The sequence below is a fragment of the Pseudonaja textilis genome, chromosome 14 (genome assembly GCF_049901715.1).
Source record: "Pseudonaja textilis isolate UNSWEBS1 chromosome 14, rPseTex1.2, whole genome shotgun sequence".
Classification (NCBI taxonomy): domain Eukaryota; kingdom Metazoa; phylum Chordata; class Lepidosauria; order Squamata; family Elapidae; genus Pseudonaja; species Pseudonaja textilis.
In genome coordinates, this window is record NC_142003.1 from 8,112,257 (window position 1) to 8,136,321 (window position 24,065).

Here is a 24,065-nt window from a genome sequence, read left to right on the forward strand (position 1 = left end):
TCTCCTGCTTGGGCGGGGAAGTTGGTCTAGATGACCTACAAGGTCCGTTCCAACTCTGTCATTCTGTAAATAAATTTTGTAAATAAAATACTGCCACTGAATCTGAATCGTCTTGGCTTGTTTAAGAACAAAACCTACAGCAACAAAACCCGAGGTGTGTGCGTTTATTATTTGTTTGGGCAGAAAGTCCAAAACGGAAGAGAGAAAGAGGAAAAAAAACCCCAGTTTTTCAAATCCCAAGAGCGCCTTTTCCACTGCCTATGCGAGCAAGCGATGCGCGAAAGCGCTCGGCAATTTCCGCCCGACCTCCTTTCCCCCACTTCGGCTCTCTTCGCTTCCCCTTCGGATATTTCCGGGGCGGGGCGCTCGCCGTTGCCAAGGCAACGCGAAGCCTCTCTTTCAAGCGGCCGATAGGCCCCAGCAGGCCTCGATCGGATCCGACTCGGGGAGCTGGTAAGGCGGTGAAGTCCGGGATGACGGGAGGACTCGCCTCGCTGCTTCCGAGGCCTTTTCCTAGCGGGAGGGGTTGGGACCGAAAAGGAAGCCCTTCGGCCCAACTAGCGCTCCGTGGGGCTTTCTATATAAGCCTGGACTCCTTCCGTAGGAAAAGCGCGGCTTTTGTGGAAGCATGGATGGGAGACCACCAGGAGATCCCTGGGCTGCCAGATCGGGGAAACATCCCAGAGGGAAGGCAAAGGCGATCCCCACACAGCCGTGTTTATTGTCACGCAGTCACAGCTGCATCCGTGAAGTCTCTAGGAATCGAGCTGGGCTTAACGGCCATACAGGAGATCCCCAATGGGGTGGAATGGGGGGGGGGGGGTAAGCAAAGGAGAACCCTTAAATTAATCATGGTTTAAAACGCCCCCCTCAATCTGTATCATCTCTCCTGGCCCTTTGCAAGGCTTTAAAGCAGTGATTTATCAACCTTGGCCACTTGTGGATGGACGGACTTCAACTCCCAGGATTCCTCAGCCTGCAAGGGTTGCTGGGGAATCCTGGGAGTTGAAGTCCGCAGGACCTGTGTCCTGTTTGTGATTAATTTATTTCTTAGTGATTGATATGCTTGTATTATCTGCCCTGTAAGAGAGATGGGCAGCACGAAAATGTAATAAAATGATTTAGGTGTGCTTGTGTGTTGTTATTTAGCTGCCCGTCACCATTAATTTGGAAGAAATGCAAAATGAAATCAGATCTAGTTAGTGTTTGGACATGACGCCACCAGGAAATCTCAGAGCTGTAGGCTAGACTATGGAGTTGATTGATAAGAGATTTTAGGGTTGTTTTTTTTAAATGATGTAGCAATAGCACTTAGACTTATATACTGCTTCACAGTGCTTTACAGCCCTCTCTCTAAGCAGTTTATAGTGTCAATATATTGGCCCCAACAATTCTGGGTCCTCCTCTCCATCACCTCCTCCTTGCCTTTCAAATGCAACCATCTGCAACATTTAATTTAGTTGATTTGATTTGATATGGCCACTCACTTCAGAGGATTCTGGACAGCTTTGAACAGGAACAGCGCTCTTATGATGGATAGTGATTTGTACAATTTGCTTGCTTGGAGTCTTCATTTCTCTCACATTTCGGTTGGAGCAAATTGGAGCACTCTTAATCTGTGTGTAGATGGGGGAAAGCAAGAATTTGCCCTCTGTGCATTTTCGTTTCTGGTTCGAGGATAGAGAAAGAAAATAAATATATTACTTAAATAAATTTAAGAGCTTAAATAAGGGGTGGGATTAATTCCTTCCATGTGCAAAGTACATTTATTTTTGATTTCTTTAGTTTATGTTTCAACATATAATTTGCCTTTCGGTGTCATATTTGGCTCTCACTCTTCAGCTGCTTATACAACAAATACTTTATCTCATAGGCGTCTGACCATGGCGGTCTACATTGATCATCGAATAGAAGCTCTTGAGTCCTGTGGACCCCACACCCACATAACGTGGCACCGTCTTCAGCCACTTTTAGCTGTTGCATCCATTAATGCAAACTCTGGCGGCAGTGTGGATATTTTTCAAGAACAGGCAAGTGTTTTAAAACTAATGGTTGTCTTGAGCTAATAAAGTGCTAGGCATTTGCATTACCTGCATAATATATAAATTTAGATTTATTTAGAGAGTCAGAGGTTTATTGATGCTGGCTGAGCAACTCTAGGAGTTGAAGTCCACCTGTTTTAAAGTTGATATGGGTGAGAAACAAATAGACAGGCAGACATATATTATAGTGATAGATAGATAGATAGATAGATAGGATAAATAGAGACAGTGATAGATGATAGACAGAGATAGATATTAGAGAGAGAGGAGAGAGAGAGAGAGAGAGAATCATCTTCAGTATATATCCATCCATGATAGATAGATAGATAGATAGATAGATAGATAGATAGATAGATAGATAGATAGATAGAGATAGTGATAGATGATTTATAGATAGATGCTAGAGATGGATGGATGGATGGATGGATGGATGGATGGATAGATAGATAGATAGATAGATAGATAGGATAAATAGAGACAGTGATAGATGATAGACATAGATATTAGAGAGAGAGAGGGGGGAGAGAGAGAGAGAGAGAGAGAATGTATGTGAGTGTAATTTCTCAACCATATCAACTTTAAGACAGGTGGACTCCAACTCCTAGATTTCCTGGGAGATGTGTGTGTGTGTGTGTGTGTGTGTAATGATGTTCTGTTTCCCTTTTCCCTCCCCCAGGGAGAGTATGTGGGTGATGCACACTTGGAAAAAAACTTTCGGGTCACGTATCTCAGTTGGCACCCCTCCAAACTGATTGTGGCCGTGGGTTGCGAAATGGGAGATGTGGTAGTAGTGAATAAACAAGACAAGGAGCATCATGCTGTACCCTCCAATCATAATGCTGATATTTCAGTCCTGAATTGGAGTACTAATGGGACCCGTCTCGTTTCTGGAGATAAAGTAAGTAGCAAAATCAAAATGGCTTTTGAATAGCACATCAATGCATAGCCTATATATCATTCGTTAACACAGATTATGGAAATTTCCCTCGTTGACATGTCAGGTACATTTTCCCAATCTTTTTATTCTATTTTGCCAACTTTCAAAGCACAAAACAAAATGATGGCAAACTGAAAATTGAATCATGTGACTTGAGCAATCCATTACCAGGATTGTCTGTATTTTAAAAGTTCAGAAACATCCATTTTTTGGTGCTCTTCTCGTTAATAACCTTCCCCCCCTGCACTTCAGAAATTGCCGACTGCTCCTCATTCCTGCATATGTATATTTGAAATTTTCAGATAAGTGAGACAATTTTAATAGTGAACATCACCCAGACAAAATTAGATTTTGGCGTTGCTTTTACCCTACAACAGAAATGTTTTTTTTGAAAATGTAGCTTTTCTCTACTCTGTAATTCCACTCCGTTATTTGACAATTATCTCAACTGGGATTTAATTCCTGGTGACCCAGTATAGCATCACACAATATTAAGAATTGTCTTATACATATACTCCAAAGGGCTGAATTGACCCTAAATAAGTATGGGAAATAGGAAAATGCTCTTCCGGTGAACAAGACAATTTTCTTTGACTGCTTCTAAACGTTAGGGATGGGATTTGTTTTATAAATGATTGGATGTAATAGAAGTAGAAATTAGGAGCTGGGAAAATTTTATTATGTAAGGAACTGACCCAGAGAATACACTGTTTCCAAAGCACTTATATAAGCACTGTTAATTGAAAATAATAAACTATATAATTAAAAAAAAAAGATACGAACTCATCTCAAAACCAGGACCATCGATTGCAGAACAAACGGTCCGTAAGAAAATATTAATAGATCTCTCTTTTGTAGCTCGGGGTTCTTGTATTGTGGCGGATGGATCAGCGGGGTAGAGTCCAAGGCCCCCCTTTGTTAAAACACGAGTATGGAAAACATCTTAATTTCTGCATTTTTCGCCCACCTCCTCCAGGAGAGTAAGTATGAAAGAATTGGCTAGAATTTCTTAGTCTGTAAATACTACGTTTCACTGGAACAAAAAATGTGAAACTTCTTTGATTTTTAGGCGTCAGTATCGATGATGAAGCAAATGCCAGTTTTTTCCCTGTGTTTCATTTTTTAAAAATCATTGTTTAGCGTTATCTATTTTTATAGCTTCTCAGGTTGAAACCTTTTATTTTTTCATCCTCTTTATCTTCCTAAATTGTCTAAAAAATTATGGTGTTGCTTGCGGTACAGTATATGTTTAAAATCCAATGGAGGCCTACTGTTTCCTTTTGTGCAATGCCAGCAGTCTTCAAACTTGACAGCTTTAAGACTTGTGGACTTCAACTCCCAGAATTCCTCCTCCAGTCCTGTTAGCTCAGGAAATCTGGGAGTTGAAATCCACAAGTCTTAAACTTGCCAAGTTTGAAGAACCTTGTGCTAAGCCTTAAGTGCCTATCAGAAAAAAAACCCTTAATATTAGAAAACATCTGGGACTTCCTTGTGGGGTGAGAAACCTCTTATTGTTTAAAGAAGTAATTATTTTTTTTACAAGGAATCCTTGACTTACAACCACAGCTGCGACCAGAATTTCCATTGCTAGGGGTGTTGGTTATTAAATAAACCACCCCCAATTTTATGACTATTTTTGCCGTGGTTGTTAAGCAATTCTGCTGTTGCTGAATCATGTGGTCATTAAGCAAATCCAGCTTTCACCCGTTGACTTTGTCAGAAGCCAGCTAGGAAGGTTGCAAATGATGATCACATGACCCCGGGACACTGCAACTGTCGTAAATACAAGCCAGTTGCCAAGCACCTGCATTTTGACTATGTGACCTTAGGAATGCTGTGACAGGCATAAGTGCGAGGACCAGTTTTTAAAAAATCACTCTTTTTCAGAGCTGTTACAGCTTTGAATGGCCACTAAATAGATGGTTGTAACTCGAGGTCTGCATGTAAAAAGGAAGCTGTCGCCTTGTACATAAATCCAAAGGATGCCAAAACTGAAATGTCTTGTTCTTACCTGCAGAGATTTGGTCCAGCTCGCCAAAGCTGCAGTGAGCGGTGATGAGAAGGCCCTGGATATGTTTAACTGGAGAAAATCTGGAATGGGGATGGCTCTGAAAATGGGACCCCAGGAAGGCCTGTCCTTCTTTGTAAGCATGATTGATGGTAAGAACAAAGCAGATTTAAAAACAAGAATGTATTGGCTGATCTTTATTCTTTACATTTATGTTCTATAATTTATACAAATATTTAAAGCTGTGTGATGGATTAACTTAAGAAAAAGCTAATTCTTCTGGTTCCTACAAGCTTCCCCAAGGACCTTTGAGGTCTACTTATATAAACTCATATATAGTAATATATTCCATATCATTTATAATCCTTATGATAAATCCCCAAACAACTGGAGCACTACTTAGCACCATTGTCGTTGACAAATTCATCAGTAATCAATTGCAAAAGGCAGCTGTACTTGGAAGAGCTTGCATCCTGCAACATTACCCCTAACACCATCAAACATCCAGGTCTGCCTATCCCAGGTCCTTGGGAAAGATTTCATAGATGAATTAAAATGTCAAATCCAGTCTGAACATCTGGCTGACTATGCCACAAACCAATCTTCATTCCCCATGAAATTCATATGGTGGTTAATTTGGAAGATCACAGCTCCCCCTATGGGTAAACCACAAATGCATGGGATTTAAATTTGGCAAGTTGCTCCTACCTTTTGAGATGTAAACAAGGCATGAAGAGAGCTCATTTTCCTTGCATCTTTGCACAAGTGGAGAGAGCGAAAGAGAGAGCTCTTTGAATCTGTTTCCTGCAATTTCTTATTTGTTCACACTCTTAATATTGACAGTGAGTAATGCCACTTTCCATGGAGTCTGTGGATTCCTTTTAGCCTACTTGTTTAGCCTGACTCTCTTTTATTTTTAGTCGTTATTTTTAGTCTTTCTTTTTTATTGATTTTCCAACTTTGTTATTTTTTCAAATAACTCAAGGCGGTGAACATACCCAACACGCCTTCCTCCTCCTATTTTCCCCACAACAACAACCCTGTGAGGTGGGTTGGGCCTGGCCCCAAGTCACCTAGCTGGCTTTCATGTCTAAGCCTGGACTAGAACTCAGGATTGTCCCAAAGTCAAAGTTGGCTTTCATCACAATCTCCCATAACTTCCATCTTCATAACATCTTACGTTAAGTTTCTTTCCACCGTTTTGAAAAATGCATCGGTTGATTCCGCTCTTGAGATAATTTGAGATAATTCTTTCACTGTTCATCCCGAATTTGAGACACCCTGAGCTTCATTAGGTGGCCGAGTTAACTGCCCAATTGTTTGCATTGCAGGAACTGTGCATTATGTGAGTGAAAGAGGAAAAACCAGTCAAGCGTTGATTATAGAAACTTCAATCCAAAAAATGCTGTTCATGGAAAAAGATGTTTTGGTAGTAATAACGGAGACGCTCCTCTTATCCCTTCACAAGATTTCTCCCGAAGGAGAAGCAGAAGAACTTCTGAAGGTGAGGTAGCAGGCTCTGTGATGCCTTGCTTAAGAAAATAGTTGATTATTATGGGTTTTGGCTAATTTACCAGCTGCCTCGAGGACGCTGGAGTTCCACTTCATTAGACATGCCTGAAATTGAAGAATCAAAATAATTGATGAGCAGAGACCTGGAACTGCCTTTTATAATTGTCAGGCACTTTTATTTCGGTGCGCATGGCTTACTTGGACCATGGTTTTTGAAAAAAAGGATTAAACTCAATAACTTGGTGCGCTGAATGCTTTTTGTCACCAGGTGAAGTTGAGTGGAAAAATGAATAATCCCGCTGATATCATTTTGATTGATCATAGCCTCCTTATCACTGCAATGAACGAACCCGTACTTAGGTAAGAAAATCATTTGGTCTTTTGAGGTGCTGCCTGGTTCACTTAAAACCTTAAATTATACCAAATGCAACATTAGATTTAAGAGCAAAGAGGTGCCTGTAAGAACTCCTGAGACCTTACTCCTCCTCCTCCTCCCCCCCACCTCCTCCTCCTCCTCCTCCTCCTCCTCTATCCATCATCGGACATTGGTGATCAGGTTGGCGATCCTATTTTTATCAACAGCTGCACAAAAAAGTGCTGCTGAGTTTTGTCCAAACCAGTCCCTTAGATTTTGTAGCTATGATGTTCTTCTCCTTGGACCTCATTTGCCTTCAATCTTTCCCTGGAGGATCAAGTGAAGTATGCCGTATTTTTCTGGGTGTCACATCCCAGGTCCAAAATATTCTAACTTTCGCTTTTTTCACTAACTTTTTCTTACACGACCTGATAAAAGATGGCTTAACTGGCTTGCTTAGTAGCTAACCAGAGTTTCTTTTAAACCACGACGTCTGCCTTAAATGCAATCTCTCTCCCTCTGTGAGGGAGATAGGCAGGCCTTAAATTGGATGGATGGGTAGACAGATGGACGGATAGGTAAAAAGTCAAATTTGGGGTCATATTTTCCCAGTTGAAACTATGGTTAAACCTGTCTATATGTTGTGAGATTGAAGGATTTTCATCATGTCTTCTGACTGCTAGTTGGTGTTCACGGATGTGTTCTGAAAATTACTCTCATATTACTTCAAAGTCACAGAACTATTAGGAGCAGAGAACAGACACGAAGAACAAGAAATGTCTGTCTCAGTTAAAGAACTAATCTCTCCCCTCCTGCTTCACCTCTTAAGCAGTAGGCCAGCTACTGGATGATTACCGTTTAGCCATTGTTATGATTATTTTTAGAGTGAATGGAAGAGTTTCTCACAGTCTTAGAGACAGATACAAGAAAAGAAGGCAGCAAACAGCCGAGGCAAGGCAGAAAAACAAATATGGCCACCATCGGGCTTTACAACATTGCCTGTTGATTTTTTTGTAAGCTATGCCCCTTATGAACAATATTTCTTGTACCTTCTCTGTAGGTTCTGGGACTTGGAACGGGGTGAGAATTATGTCCTTTCTCTGGATGAACAGCTAGGCTTTGAAACTGGAGAATGTATCCATTGTGTCTCCTATTGCAATGCCAAAGGTATACAAAAGATCAGATGGCTTTGACCTTTAGCATCTTAATTATCCATTTTTTTAAAAAAATCTCACTGGTTTCGGAAGTAATTTATTCCACAGAGGGAAGTCCAACTAACATTGATAAGGGGCAACTTAAAGACAAAATATACACAGCCCGGAAAACATTTATATCTAGAGAGATACGCTGCCGAAGAAGAACATTTAAACCCGGGGTCAGTTTGGCTACTTTAAGACTTGGAGGGTCTATGACAATTCCCCATGGCCAACTTGCCATAGGACAATTCGCCACGGCCAACTCACTAATATCACTATTGGATATTACACTAATATCCAAGAAATGGTTGAACAGAATCATTGCAGAAAGGAAGCAAAAAGAGGGAGCGGAAGGAAATGTGAATGTCAAAAATTAAAATTATTTGAAAATTATTTTAAATCATTAAATTGTATCGTTGAATTGTCCCGCTGCAAGTTGTCCCATGTGCTGCGGTGAGTTGGCCTTCAATGGCAAAGTTGGAATGAGATGCAGCTTGCTTTAATTTGGTCCGTTAGATTTAAGTGGGAAAATGATACTAGTAAGCCATATTCATATATTCATGGGAAACAATTATTTCAGCCAGTGGAAATTAAACTACAAGCTTCCCTTATCACCTAAGACTTGTTTCTCCCCTATGTTTCGTCTCTTTCTGTTGCTCCTACTGGAGTTTGATGACATGTTGGCTTTGGGCAGAAAGAGAGTGAGGGCATCCTGGACCAGATCTAATATGATCCATTTGGCAGGTCTTCTAGCTGCTGGCACCAATAAAGGGCGAATAGCGATGTGGAGGAAAGTGCCATTCTCCAGCCCAACCATCTGGTCCCTGGAAGGCAAGGACAGGTGGAAACTCCAGACACCTACAGAGCTGGACGGGAATATCATTCAAATCGAGGTAAACTCACAGATAGGATCCTTCTCTTTGGCTTCCTTGGATGCAACACCACGTGCCAAAGAAGGTGTAATCTCACATCAGGGATACTAAGAGTAAGCTTTTTGGCACAGGTGCGCAACCTAGAGATAAGAAGTCATTAGGGGATGCCATCTATAGGTAGCCCTTGACTTACGACCGTTTGCTTAGTGAATGTTTGAAGTTACAATGGAGCTGAGTGTCTAATGACTAGTTTTCACAGTTATGACCGTTGCAGAATTGGCAATTGACTCTTACTTATGATGGTTGCACTGCCCTGGGATGATGTGGTCTTCTTTTGCGATCTTCCAACAAGCAAAGTCAATGGAGAAACTAGATTCACTTAGCAACTGGATTACTAATTTAAGAACTGCAAGTGATTCACTGAATAAATGTGGCAAGAAAGGTCATAAAACGAGGTGTAATTCACTGAATAACTATTGCTTAGCGACAGAAATGTTGGCTCAGTTGTGGTGGGACTGCTGTATTTCTCAACCTTTGAGGTCCTGCGGGCTGAAGAATTCTGGGAGTTGAAGTCCACCCACCTTAAAAGTTGCCAAGGGGGAGATTGGATGGGGCCTTCCCTCTGGAAGGGCCTCCTGTTGAAGATTCATTTCTACCCAACCTTATCCACCTTCTGAAAAAAAAAAGAAAACAGACATTTTCTAGAAGGCTTTGGAAATGTGTTGCCAGCATTATATGACTAAGTTTTGAAAAGTCCTTTCTTAATTTTGGGTATTTATTTATTTATTGACTTTATTACTGTGAGCTCTGAGAGTCTGTTTGATGGCAATGGGATATTAATTTGGTTCAATAAATACATTTAAAGAAGGAGTTATTCCAATGAGGTATAAGAATGAAAGGAAACTAGAGACTCGTTGGAAATGTGAGCAAATAGATAAAGCCTTGTTGGGAACTCTGCGTGAAGTGTTTATTTGCATGTGGTGTTAATCTTTGGCAGATGAAAAGTACACTCATGTTTGCCTTTTAAGTTCAGCATACACTTAAATTAACAGACGTAACAATGGTTGTTCTTGTTCTCTTGATCTATTATGGTGGACAAATCATAACAAATGATGTAGGCTGCGCAATTGTCTTACATAAATAACCAAAACTGAATGCATTTGATTCGACCAGCTTGTTGCTGGATAGATTTTGGGCCTTGTTAGCTATACCTTCTAGACGAGTTTTTGTTTCAACCCTTTCAGTATATTAATTTCACATTTTTATAATGCTTCCTGGATTTTTTTTTTAATAAGAGCAGGCATTTGTAGATTTTCCACTTCTTTCCCCATGTTTTTGTAAGTTATTTAATAGACCCTTGACAGATTTTTCTATCTGGCATGAATTTATTACCAAACCAATTAAGCTTTTCGTCAAAAACCAGGTAGATGAATTGGCCAGAAAAAGCCACCTGTTCACAGTACAGGTAATCCTTGGGTAATGACCACAACTGGGATGAGAATTTACGTTGCTAAGCATGTTGGTTGTTCAGTGTCCCATTTTACCAGAATTTTGCAATGGTTGTTAAGCGAAATCCCACACGATCATGTGAATCTGGCTTGATTTTGCTTGTCAGGAACCATCTGGGAAGGTTTCAAACGGCAATCACCTGATTCTAGGATCGCTCACTGGTTGCCAAGTGCCCAAAGGTTGAGGCTGTGACTGGGGCATGCTGCCACAGTTGTAACTGTGAGGACCGATCCTAACTTACTGTTTTTCCAGTAGCCTTGTAGCTTTGAATGGCCACTAAATCCCGTACATCTGGAGTCCACAATCCCCGGGCCTTGGCCCATTCTGAACTGGATCGCACAAGGGACAGGTGAGCACACGTGTGTGTGTGCAACTCCTGCCTGAGTGGCAGGCAGGTGGGCACACTTGACAAAAATAAATAAATAAATAAAAGTTATCCCAAAAGGGCCTTTTTTCAGAAGGCAACTGGACTTTCTTGTTTTTTCTTTGGAAGACGTTTTGCTTCTCATCCCAGAAGCTTCTTCAGCTCTGACAGAATAGTCGAGAATGGGAGGATTCCCATTTTTCAGAGCTGAAGAAGCTTCTGGGATGAGAAGCGAAACGTCTTCCAAAGGAAAAACAAGAAAGTTGCCTCTTGAAAAAAAAAAAAGGCACCTTTGGGACAGCCATGACCTGGATGATTGAGAATCTCTACAGACTCTTAAAAAGTTATCGATGTCTGTCTTCTTTTCAACGTTTCTTTCAAAGAGTCCGTGGCTCTATACACAGTGCATTTTCTCACTAAGCCACCTGGTGAATCCTAATGTGTTTTTCTTCCTCGTGTTTCCAGTGGAGTTCCAAAAAGAACCTGTTGGCTGTAAACCTAAACAACTCGGTTGCCATCCTGAGGGAACAGGCCATGGCTTCACACTTCCACCAGCAAATGGCCGTGGTCCAGGTTTCCCCTAACTTGTTCAACATCACCAGCTTCAGCAGCAACATGATGGATAACCTCCGTATCGATACGCATGTGAATGGAGTCTGCGCAACCAAGGTATTTTCCGTCAGATCGATGTACAGTGGTACCTTGGTACTGAACTGCATTGAAACTCATCGAAATTGGTCCTCAGTGCATTTTGATGCAAAAATTTTGTCCCAGTACTCATCGTTTGTTGGTACTCGACGCACAAGCTAGAACTTGTTGGTGTGGGCTACCTTGTGAGTCAGTACATTATTTCTTGTAGAATAGGAATAGAATAGAATAAAATAGACTAGACTAGACTAGACTAGAACAGAACAGAACAGAACAGAACAGAATAGAATAGAATAGAATAGAATAGAATAGAATAGAATAGAATAGAATAGAATAGAATTCTTTATTTACCAAGTGTGGTTGGACACACAAGGAATTTGTCTTTGGTGCAAGTCCTCTCAATGTACATAAAAGAAAAGATACGTTTTTCAAGAGTCAAGAATCATCAGGTACAACACTTAATGATAGTCATAGGGTACAATAAGCAATCAAATCATACTAGGAAACAGTCAATATAAATCGTAAGTATACAAGCGACAAAGTTATAGTCATACAGTCACAAGTGGGAGGGGGGAGGTGATAAGGAGCGATGAGAAGTTTAATAGTAATAGCAATGCAGACTTTGTAAATATTTGGACTGTGTTGAGGGAATTATTTGTTTAGCAGAGGGATGGCATTCAGGGAAAAACTGTCCTTGGTGTCTAGTTGTTCTTGTGTGCAGTGCCCTATAACGTCGTTTTGAGGGAAGGAGTTGAAACAGTTTATGTCCAGGATGTGAGGGGTCCGTAGATATTTTCTCAGCCCTCTTTTTGACTCATGCAGTATGCAGGTCCTCGATGGAAGGCAGGTTGGTAGTAATTGTTTTTTCTGCAGTCCTAATTATCCTCTGAAATCTGTGTCTGTCCTGTTGGGTTGCAGAACCAAACCAAACAGTTATAGAGGTGCAGATGGTAGACTCAAGAATTCCTCTGTAGAATTGTAGAAATGTGCTTTTATGGGAATATTAAATATTAAAATTATGGGGGAAAATGTGTTTGGTACTCCTTATTTCTGGTACTCACTGCACCTCCTATAGCCAATGATGAGTACTGAGGTACCACTATCTTGGTTTTGGGGATGAAGATGAGGTATAAAAAACATTTTCCGAGGAATCCAGCCTTAAGGCACTGGTTGTGAATTTCATTATGTAATCTGATGAACTCAAATTCTCGTTGATTTCAGTGAGTTCACCCTTAATGGGCTTTAATGATTTCTATGTTGTCTCTCCCATCTCTGTTAAAAGGGCATTCGGGGAAGCTTAATGGAATTTGATCATAAAAGAAAGTAGTATATAAAATGGTACCTTTGTATAATAATATCTATCATACGATACATACTGACATGTGCAGCATTACTTGTTGAGGTGGGCAGCTATAAAAATCAAATAAATAATGAAAATAACAGCAGTTTGCCTGTCCTGCACAGCAAGGTAAAGCAAAAACAGAAGCTATAATAATTGAAGTTAATAGATTTAAATTTTTAAAACCTGAATAAACAGCATTTAGCTTGCCAAATTCCTAGGAGATAAATCTTTATCTCCCTAGAAATTTAGCAAGCTAAATGCTGTTTAGGTGAAGTTCACAGTTTGATATGGGGCGCAACCAGAACCAACTCCAGGAGGTGCCCATGAAAATTTCCTCTGGAAGCAAACACTCCTGAGAGAAAGGCTGCATATCATATAGCAACCATAATGTGTCGGTTGGCCCTGAAGGACTGATATAACCTTTTGAGATCTGTGGATTAATCTAGGAAATGGATTTTTAGTGACCTTTTTTGATCCTGTCTTTTAGGATGCTGTAGCATTCTGGAATGGAAAGCAAGTTTCTATCTATGAACTGTCAGCTGCCACTTTACGGAATTCAGGTAGGTTGAATGGAATTTTATTAGAAATTATATATAGAATGCCAATAATTTGCTTTTTTATAGAAAGAGGCAAGAAAAAATGTTTCCATACTAAAATGTATTCAGAATGGATACATACATACATGCACACACATACATACACACCTCTGTGTCTATGTGTGTATACATATACAGTATATATACATGTAGATATATAAGGTATTCAGCTTTGTTCGGGTATTTTCCCACATCATTGTAGTTGTGCTTTTAAAGTTGTAGCAACGTTTTGGCAGAATCTCATCTGCCATCATCTGGCTTCTGTATTGTGTTCATCTGTGAGTCAGATTATATATATGTATATCTATGTACATATATAGCATATGTGTAAGTGTGTGCATGTACTGTGTGTGTATGGTCATATATTTATTTTCTTTGGAGAATGGAGATCAGAATTTCATTTTTTTAAAATCTGTGCCGGCCTGTTCACAGAAAACAAAAATTACAACAAAGTTTATCTTATCGTATCTTAAAGAAAAGATAGGGGTTTTTTTTGTGTAGACATTTAGGTATAACTGATGAAGCTCTTAGCTGTACAAATAAAGAGAGAGATTAAGGCCATTTTAAGACTCTTCCTTTGAACGGTTCCAGGTTCTTTCCTCTGTGATTCCCCTGTGCTGGCTATGCATGAAGAGAACCTTTATACTGTTGAACCAAATCGGGTTCAAGTTCGCACCTGGCAGGTAAGCAAGTTGGCACTATAGGGGGGCAGTGACAGCCCCCCGCTTGAGGAAATAGTTTGAGATTTATGACATTTGTGGTTGGAGTAAGACTCTTCCACCCAAACTGTCTGGCCCGTTAACGGAAAACCGCCTAGCTAATTATAATAACCAAGATCTTGCGGGTGTAGAATCTGGCACCGTATACAGGTAGTCCTTGAGTGACGACCAGAACCGAGCCCAACATTCTCGTTGCTAAGCAAGGCAGCTGTGAAGCGAGTTTGCCCCATCTTACGACCTTCCTTGCCACAGTTGTTGTTCAGCGAATCACTGGCACTGTTAGTGACCCGGTCGTTCAGTGAATCTGGCTTCCCCGTTGACTTTGCTTGTCAGAAGACCGCTGGGAAATGTGCAAATAGCAGTTGGACAACCCTAGGATGCTGCAACCATCACAAATACATGGGCTGCCAGGCGTACAAATTTTCGTCACATGGCCAAGAGACAATGGAGATAGGTGTGAGGGCCGCCATAAGTCATTTTTTTTCCCACGCCATTCCAAGGGTGTTCATCCCAAATTGTATAGCTAAAAGTCTGCAGTGATGCTCAGTCATCCAAGTCACAATTGTCCCAAAGGGGCTTTTTTTTCCCAGAGCCAACTGGATTTTCTTGTTTTTTCCTTTTGAAACCATTTTGCTTCTCATCCAAGAAGGTTCTTCAGCTCTGACGGGATAGTGGGGAATAGAATCCTTTGGGACAACCGTGACCTGGGTGACTGACGATCTCTACAGACTATTTACTCAGCCGTTTATTTCCTTGTTCCTGGGGATCCGTCAGAGAGCGGCCATGATCTTGGTCAGGACAGGATGACCCAGGCCTAGCCTGAACCCCGCTGCCGCCTTCTTCTCTCCCAGGGCACCGTGAAGCAGCTGCTGACCTTCTCTGAAACGGAAGGCAATCCCTGCTTTCTGGACGTCTGTGGGAATTACTTGACCGTGGGAACCGACTTGTCTCACTTTAAGATCTTTGATCTTTCTCGCAGGTATGGAGCTTCGTTACAAACCTTTCTCTTTCTTTCTTTCTTTCTTTCTTTCTTTCTTTCTTTCTTTCTTTCTTTCTTTCTTTCTTTCCTTCTTTCCTTCCTTCCTTCCTCCTTCCTTCCTCTTTCTTTCCTTCCTTCCTTTCTTCTTCTTCCTTCCTTCCTCCCTCCCTCTTTCTTTCCTTCCTTTCCTCCCTCCTTCCTTCCTCCCTCCCTCTTTCTTTCTTTCTTTCTTTCTTTCTTTCTTTCTTTCTTTCTTTCTTTCTTTCTTTCTTTCCTTCCTTCCTTCCCTCCTTCCTTCCTTCCTTCCTTCCTTCCTTCCTTCCTTCCTCCCTCCCTCCCTCCCTCCCTCTTTCTTTCCTTCCTCCTTCCCTCCCTCCCCCTCCCTCCCTCCTCCCTCCCTCCTTCCTTCCTTCCTTCTTTCCTTCCTCCATCCCTCTTTCTTTCCTTCCTCCTTCGCTCCCTCCCCTCCCTCCTTCCTTCCTTCCTTCCACCCACCCACCCTCCCTCCCTCCCTCCTTTTCTTTCTTTCTTTCTTTCTTTCTTTCTTTCTTTCTTTCTTTCTTTCTTTCTTTCTTTCTTTTTCCTTCCTTCCTTCCTCCCTTGTTCCTTCCTTTCCTTCCTCCCTCCCTCCTTCCTCCTCCTTTTTCCTCTTTCTTTCTTTCTTTCTTTCTTTCTTTCTTTCTTTCTTTCTTTCTTTCTTTCTTTCTTTCTTTCTTTCTTTCTTTCTCTTTCTTTCCAATTGGAATGCCATCTTTGACTATCAGTTTCTCAGGGAAACAAAACCCAGGACAGGCTCACGTGACCTGTTCCGTCTCGTCTTCCCACAGAGAGGCAAAGGTACATTGCAATAGCAAGGCCTTGGTGGATTTGATGCCCGGCGCCCTGGGGATTGCATCCGTGAAGTGCAACACAAGCGGCAACAGAGTCAGCATTCTCCTGAGCAAGGTGAGGTGTGAACAACCCCACCTTTCACCTGAAAACCCAACCCTCAAGTTCATGCCACTCGATCTAATGCCTTGGTAAGAAGGCGCTTGGAACAGGGCATCCATTTTTGGTTGCCACGATGTACGGGTAGACTCACCGAGCAACCATGTTGCCCACTTAAACGCAGGGATCCATTTAATAACTGCTGCAAAAAAAAGTCACAAAATGGGACAAACTCACTTAACAAATGTTTCACTTGGCAATATTAATTTTAGGCTCCACTGAGTTTGTGACTGGAGGATTACCTGTAAAAAAAGACATTGAGGTTATAGGAAGAGTGCAGAAAAGAGCAACAAAGATGATTAGGGAACTGGAAGCTAAAACATAGGAAGAACGGTTGTGGGAATTGGGCATGACCAGTTTAATGAAAAGAAGGACTAGCGGTGGCATGATAGCAGTGATAGCAATAGCAAGAGCGTTTAGACTTATATACCTCTTTATACTGCTTTACAGTCCTCTCTTAGCGGTTTACAGAGTCAGCCTCTTGCCCCCAACAATCTGGGTCCTCATTTTACCCCACCTCGGAAGGAGGGAAGGCTGAATCCACTTGGAATCAGTCAGGTTCGAACTGCTGGCAGTTGGCAGAGTTAGCTTGCAATACTGCATTCTAACCACTGTGCACCATGGATGGAAGGAAGGAAGGAAGGAAGGAAGGAAGGAAGGAAGGAAGGAAGGAAGGAAGGAAGGAAGGAAGGAAGGAAGATAGCAATTTTAACTACCGGTTCTGTGGGTGTGGCTTGGTGGGCGTGGCTTACTGGGCATGGCAGGGGAAGGATACTGTAAAATCCCCATTCCCCCCCCGCTAACCTGCTTTCCAGCTCCGTTCTCCTGTGCAGAGCAACCAAAGAAGACCCAGCCGATCAGCTGGGACTCAGGAGGCAGAGAAGAGATGGGGTTGGCAGGGCCAGTCAGAGGTGGGATTTGCCGGTTCTCCGAACTACTCAAAATTTCCGCTACTGGTTCTCCAGAACTGATCAGAACCGGCTGAATACCACTTACCGCTACTGTTCCCATAGTGAATCAATCATCTCTCTTTTAAAAATTGTTATATAGGCTGATGGCAGTTTCGACCCTAGGATTTGTTTCTACGACATTGAAATGGACACGGTCACCCTGTTTGATTTTGAGTCAGGTCGACAAAGAGACGCTAAGGAAATGCTCTCCTTCGGACAGGAGACTGAAGTGTAAGGTTTCGTTTCTTTTTGAGTTAGGTACTGTGGAATATAGATGAGTTTTTTTAAAAAAAAAACATGTCTTATTCTTTTCACATCTTTACTCTCTTGCATATTTAAGTGTTACAAAGTTCTGATTGAACACAGGCCAATAGATGCTTGGTTTACAGATGGCATATATTTGATGCATGCATTCAGCACATTTCTTTTATACTGCAGAATCTAATAGTCCTCGACTTACAATTGTTTGTTTAGATATTGCGATGACACAAGAACAAAGGCACAAAAGTAGATGAAGTCCCTTTCATTCATCCAACTTGGCCCTCAATGTCCAGTTATCATCAGCTGGAGAAAAAAAACTCTCCCAGGAACAAGCCCAATTCAGGCCAAACCCAATTCAGGCCAAACCCAAAGTACATATAAATTACAAATAAAAACCAACACAGTCCACGCTGCAGCAATTAACAAGACAGGGCAGGGTAAGGAATCGCAGACTTCAAAAGATAACGAAACACACACAGTTGGGAGGATGCCAGAACCCAGATGAGACTTGACAAACCAAAATAATTCATGTTTTGCTTCCCGCAAGGAGCTGTGCGCGAACGCCCTTTTTAAATCCTGTTTTCCCAGCTGCAGCTCATGAGGGAATCAGGGCCTTTTTCTCCCCCGTAGCCCATGTTACTCCCTTCTCTGTTCCTCCCTGTGTACCCTAGGAGGAAGAGGGGGTGGGCCTGGGTCTTCCACTGAAGGCCCAGCCGGACTGTGCCCTTCCCCAGTTTCTTCCACAACCACCGGAGTCACACTCCCACTCCCTGTTAGCTGCTGGATCTCCCCCTCGGAATCAGATTCCAACAAACTGGTTTCTAGCAGTTACATTTTTTTTTCTTTCCAGCATGCTGGGGGATTCTGAGAGTTGAGGTCCATACCTTTTAAAATGACCAAAGTTGAGAAACATGGGCTTATACTAAAAGGAACTTTTGTGTCTCGGCGGGATAGATACGCTGCTGTCATGTAGGATGGTTGAGTGAATCAGCCGGTTCCTCATGGCTTTCATTTTATCTGCATTAGTTTTAGAGTAATTCACACAAACATTAAATTTACCCCGCGACAATTCTAGCTTTTCCCTTTCTTGCTTTGTCATTTAGAGAATAACTGCATCCTTAAAGTGGCTTTGCAAACTATTCCGAGCACCCTTTAAAAAACCCAAAAGTAATTTCTTAATGGAAAATGGAAGATCCAGCAGGGGTCACTGTGAAATTAAAAGCTCTATACCAAATGCTCAAAGAAAGCATGAACATCTTGGAATAGTTTTCTTTTTTCTTTTTTTTTATGGAATATATGCCTAGTGGAATACTTTCCTGCTGCGTTGTGGGTGCGTGCCAGACATAAACCCAGAGGAACTTTTATGTCATGTTGATTATTTTATTATTATTCCTTTTGTGATCTCAGAAGGTGGCTTCTTTTATTGGCCTATTCTTTTGGGGGAATGGAGGAAAGGAGAGTCTATTTTTTTTCTCTTCTAGTGGAAGATACATTTCAGGAATGGTTCTCTTGTTTTATTTGATGTTATTGGCTTTGAAACATTTGTACAATTGTTCTGATGTTTGCAAGCCAAAGTGCACACAATGGGGCAAGGCAGCAGGAGGCCAGCTGGTCGCTGCAGGACCATGGAAAGCTCCACCGTACATTACTCTCTTTGGTTGAATTCAGACAGAGCCCTTTTATGCCTCCAGGGCCAAATGCTGGATATTTATTTGTTTGCTAGCTCAGTACCCGTGTTTCGCTACGAAACTATGTGGTCGGGCTTAGTTTTTGGGGAGGAAAATAAAGGTGAGGGGAGGAATTCTGCCTCTGCCTACCAGCATCCATCGGTATTCATCTAGCGTCCTATCAGTGTATGAGAGAATTGAGGGCTGTGTGAGCAAGAAGGAGACAGCAAGGAGCCTGGGCGTGGCTTAGCTCAACTGTTCTGTACTAAAGCTGCTTCTGCCTTCCCCATTGACTTTGCTTGTCAGAAGGTTGCAAAAGGAGATCACATGACTCTGGGGGAGTGCAGCCGTCATCAATATTAGTTGCCAAGCATCTGAGTTTGGATCATCTGACCTACAACAGTCATAATATGAAAAATGGTCATAAAGTCACTTTTTCCAGTGCCATTGTAATTTCAGTCACCGAAAGAACTGTTGTAAGTCAAGGACTACTTAGATTTGTAGGCAATATATATTGCTCATATATATGTTGCTAGGGGGATGCAGTGGCTCAGTGGCTAAGATGCTGAGCTTGTTGATCAGAAAGGTTGGCAGTTTGGCAGTTCGAATCCCTAGCGCTGTATAATGGAGGGAGCTCCCATCACTTGTCCCAGCTTCTGCCAACCTAGCAGTTCGAAAGCATGTAAAAGTGCAAGTAGAACAATAGGGACCCCTTTGGTGAGAAGGTAACAGCGTTCTGTGCGCCTTCGGTATTGAGTCATACTGGCCACATGACCACGGAGATGTCTTCGGACAGCGCTGGCTCTTCTTCGGCTTTGTAACGGAGATGAGCACCGGCGCCCCCTAGAGCCGGAAACAACTAGCGGAACCTTTGCCTTTAAAGGTTACTAGTTAGATTTACCCATCTTGATTGTGTGGTCTGCCTAGGAAAAACACCTCTGTATATCCAGTACTGTGTAACCGAATACCTGCAAGTCACTTCTGGGATCAGAATGAACCAAGGCTGTTCGTATGTGAAGCCGTTCTGGACCCTAATCAACAATCACTGGATAAGAAGCAAGAATCCTTGGAAAACTTGGTACGTTCATCTTTTCTCTTCCTTTGAGATTTTGATCGTTGAGATGGTATTATTGTGACATTGTACTCGGCTGCTCTTCAGTGAGAGTCTTCAATGCATTATCGTAAAATGATCAATATTCAAGATCGTTCAGGTCAGGGGTCTCCAACCGTGGCAACTTTGAGCCTGGAGGACTTCAACTCCCAGAATTCTTTTGCTTTGCTTTGCTTTGCTTTGCTTTGCTTTGCTTTGCTTTGCTTTGCTTTGCTTTGCTTTGCTTTGCTTTGCTTTGCTTTGCTCTGCTCTGCTCTGCTCTGCTCTGCTATGCTGGGGAATTCTGGGAGTTGAAGTTCTCTCCAGGCTTAAAGTTTGCAAGGCTGGAGATCCCTGGTTTAGGTCATTCTTCATCAAGAAAAAAAAAAGCTAATGTCCAATCATTTAAAATTAGATTCTGGGGAGTATAATATGACATAGGAACTTTTTTAATGTGTCACATATTATACATTGGCCTGAGTTCCTCCTGTTATTCTTGAATTTCAGGCTCAGCCAAAGGAATAATTCCTCTGTGCTGGAATGAAATGCATTCTCTCATCTTTAGGTGACACTATCTGCCTGTAAATGCTTCTGCTGTATATTTGAACAGTCACTAAAAGAATGGTTGTAAGTCAAGGACTAGCTGTGGATGAAATTCAGATTTAATTTTTCCAAGAGTCTCTTTGTTGAATTGCAAAGCATGGGATTCCTAAATGGCAGAGCTGCCCAGTTTTGCATTGTAAAACATTGCACATTAGGGTCTTCCAAAGGAGAGGAAACTCTCAGCTCAGCCATCTGTGGCAGAGGTGCCTTCAGTTTCTTAACTGCAACCTCTGCCAAATTAAAATGGAAAATAAAAACAAACCTACCAAAGGATGTCTTACTATGAATCCCAAATCATGCTCCATTTCCCCTTCCAGGTGGATGTGCTGATAGTATCTTTCTTCAGCACCGAAGAGCATGGTCTTCTGCTCCAAGACAGTTTTCAGCTGCCATCAACTTACCAGTCTCTTCTGGGCATGGAGGTGCCACACTATTACTTTGCCAAAAAGGTGAGTTGCCAGAGTTTTCATCTTCCTAAAGGAGAAAGATCCTCCCCAGGAGATATTCCCCCTAGGGGATTTTTGTTGTCGTCATCGTCCTTCACAGAGGAGAAGAAACTAAATTATCATCATCATCACTTCAAGTGCTTTAGGCACAAAGGGGAAACAGTGAGAGGAGACGTTGCCATTACTGTTTGTACTTGTAGTAATAGTAAAAAGCCACATGAGCGGGATGGGAAGACCACAAATCAATTCAGGCACGAATGCTTCATAGGTTATATTATAAATGTGCGCCCTTTAAATATAGATTTGTAGAAGAAGAAGAGGCAGAGATTGGGGGTGGAGTCAAGGGAGGACTCAGCCTATAATCATTACGTTTCCACAAATGTTCCAAGTCCAGTCCCTCTTGAATTCCGTTGACTCTTAACTAATAACAATTTAGTGCTGCCTGTTAGTTGACTAGATTCTTTTACATAGACTTGAGCAATAAATCAGTTTAACGAGCTTAACATATGGTCCTGTTTCTTAATGCCTGACAAGAAGTTCGTGACACATTTTCTAAAAGGACAACAAAAAATCACTTCCCAGGCCATAATTTAAGGATGAGTAGCCCTTTTTTTTTGGCTGGGGTTGCATTCTTTCAGGGATAATTTATAGGGTACCCTGTGAGCTAAAGCAAGCAGGAGTGGGGCGGTGGTAGGTGAGATCCTTTAAACAACAATAACAAAAAATGACCGTTGTAAAAACAAAGTTTGGTTTGTGAATTTCACTCTGTGTTTGTTCTGTTGCTGTTTCTTTTTTTAAAATATACATTTTAACATATATTTTTTGCTGTTCCACTCACTCTGTTTCTTTCTTTCTTTCTTTTATTTCTGCTAACCAATAGTTGTTGTTTTGGAGAAATTCTGTCTATAAACCTCATGTAAGTCATTTGTAATGCTATTGTTTTCTTTCTCCGTTAGTTTTGTCACGCCAGGTTTTTCCACTTCATTGTCCACGTCTGTCCTTTGCTATTTTCTAAAAAATAAAACTTGGGTCATCATCCGGGGAAAAACGTTCCTCCAAATCTTCATTTCATTCTCAGTGAAACTAGTCACAATGTGGGGTTTTAGGGAAATGCCTTCTAGTTTAGCATATCTTGAAAATGAAGAGAAGGGCGGATTCCAGTTCTCACATGGATAGTATGTGAACATGTACCCACGTTGTGCATTAGGTCCTGAGAATGACACCAACCATCTTCTCCTTAGTGTCTGTGACCATCAAGGATCTCAGATGTTCATAGGGAAGGTATGACGATCAGTAACAAGTATCAGCTAGAGCCAAAATTGGTTCTTAGTAAAGGCACCTGACTAGAAACTGGGAGATTGTGAGTTCTAGTCCTGCATTAGGCACAAAGACAGCTGGCCAATCTTAAGCCAGTCCTTCCCTCTCTGCCCTAGGAAGCAGGCAATGGCAAACTACTTCTGAAATCTTGTCAAGAAGATCTCTCTCTCTCTCTCTCTCTCTCTCTCTCTCCCTTCCTTCCTCCCTCTCGCACACACACACATTATATCACAAGAATGCAATGATGCTGTTGATACTTGTTTCCTTTAGTCTTAAAGATGATTATAAATTGGTTAAGCCATAGCCCCACATGTTATCTTACCGCACTGCCCTTTGAGTACCATTAGCTCATCCTTATCACATAATAAAATAATATAATGGGATGACTTAATCGTTTATTCCATTCACTGGAGCCTGTTCTTTCTTCTAAGTATCATGCTGTCTGGGGCATTATTCTAGGCGAGGCCCACCCAATCCCCACCCTTCTGTTTAAGCACTTAGAACAGCAGGATGTGTCTTAAAGTCATAAATGACTTGTTCAAAATGTTCAGCAGTCAGACATTAAGACACAAGAAGTTGCTTTATTGAAAGGAAGACAACTCCTGTCCCACAAAGTTAGGCAGGAAAAAGTTGGTTTCTGTTTGTTCTATGCTCAATGACCTGAAGAAGACAAAAAACCAAAATCTTCCATTTGAAAAGTAAATTATTTGGAAGGAAAAACTTCGCCTCCCTTGCTGATAAATACAATATTTTGGTGATGGAGAGAAGTTATATTGTGAAAATGGTTTGAATATCGAGTTGCTGCTTCTTTCGAAAATACCAGCCTTGAGCTATAAATATTATTTATTGATCAAGAACAGGTTGTTGCTATCATATAACAGAATAACAGAGTTGGAAAGGACTTTGGAAATCTTCCCTGCTCAAGCAGGAGACTAAACCATTTCAGACAAATGGTTATCCAATAACTTTTTAAAAACTTCCAATGTTGGAGCATTTAACAACTTCTGGAGGCAAGTTGTTCCACTGAATAATTGTTCCAACTGTCAGGAAATGTCTCCTTAGTTCTAAGTTGCTTCTCTCCTTGATCAATCTCCATCCATTATTCCTTTTCTGGCCCTCAGGGGCTTTGGAAAATAGCTTGACTCCCTCTTCTTTGTGGCAGCCCCTGAGATACTGGAACACTACTATCATGTCCCCGCTAGTCCTTCTTTTCATCAAACTAGACCTACCCAGTTCCAGCAACCATTCTTCATAACTTCCTCCCCTTCCTTCCTTCCAACATCGCTCTCTCGGTCTCTTTCCCTCTCCCTCTTTCTCTCTCTCTTTCTCTCCCTCTCTCTCTCCCCCTCTCTCTCACACACACACCACAAATACTTTGCTTGCCATGTGTAATTAGTACTTTCTTTTCAGCTGGAAGCTGAGAAAAAGGATGAGGAAGAACCTGGCAGCATCCCGCTGCATCAGATGGTGGCTAGAAGACCGATGAGAGATTTCATCGGGCTGGAAGAATGTGACAAGACAACCTGCGAAGCAATGCTTAACTTCAGTTTCTACCTAACCATTGGAGACATGGATGAGGCCTTCAAGGCTATCAAACTCATCAAAAGGTAGGATGGTTTTGGGGTTTCCCTTTAGTTCTCTTTTTCTCTGGTGCGATTCCCTTGA

The 24,065-nt window shown here is 41.7% G+C and overlaps 1 protein-coding gene across 2 annotated transcripts in view; it reads left to right on the top strand.

Annotated features, from left to right (window-relative positions):
- Positions 1 to 338: 338 nt before the first annotated feature.
- The window catches only part of IFT140 (intraflagellar transport 140), a 76,592-nt gene continuing 52,865 nt past the window's right edge, over positions 339 to 24,065 (top strand). The window contains exons 1-19 of one of the 2 annotated variants that reach the window (XM_087912406.1): positions 339 to 453; positions 1,874 to 2,034; positions 2,723 to 2,940; positions 3,838 to 3,959; positions 4,997 to 5,139; positions 6,319 to 6,491; positions 6,768 to 6,859; positions 7,915 to 8,021; positions 8,795 to 8,943; positions 11,261 to 11,464; positions 13,273 to 13,345; positions 13,973 to 14,064; positions 14,952 to 15,079; positions 15,907 to 16,024; positions 17,117 to 17,247; positions 19,872 to 20,022; positions 20,955 to 21,086; positions 21,964 to 21,999; positions 23,811 to 24,007. In XM_087912406.1, coding sequence (XP_087768532.1) covers positions 1,884 to 2,034; positions 2,723 to 2,940; positions 3,838 to 3,959; positions 4,997 to 5,139; positions 6,319 to 6,491; positions 6,768 to 6,859; positions 7,915 to 8,021; positions 8,795 to 8,943; positions 11,261 to 11,464; positions 13,273 to 13,345; positions 13,973 to 14,064; positions 14,952 to 15,079; positions 15,907 to 16,024; positions 17,117 to 17,247; positions 19,872 to 20,022; positions 20,955 to 21,086; positions 21,964 to 21,999; positions 23,811 to 24,007 — 2,417 coding nt within the window. In that variant the 5' untranslated portion in view covers positions 339 to 453; positions 1,874 to 1,883. The remainder of the gene's footprint in view (positions 454 to 1,873; positions 2,035 to 2,722; positions 2,941 to 3,837; positions 3,960 to 4,996; positions 5,140 to 6,318; positions 6,492 to 6,767; positions 6,860 to 7,914; positions 8,022 to 8,794; positions 8,944 to 11,260; positions 11,465 to 13,272; positions 13,346 to 13,972; positions 14,065 to 14,951; positions 15,080 to 15,906; positions 16,025 to 17,116; positions 17,248 to 19,871; positions 20,023 to 20,954; positions 21,087 to 21,963; positions 22,000 to 23,810; positions 24,008 to 24,065) is intronic. The other variant, XM_087912407.1, reaches the window with a different exon arrangement.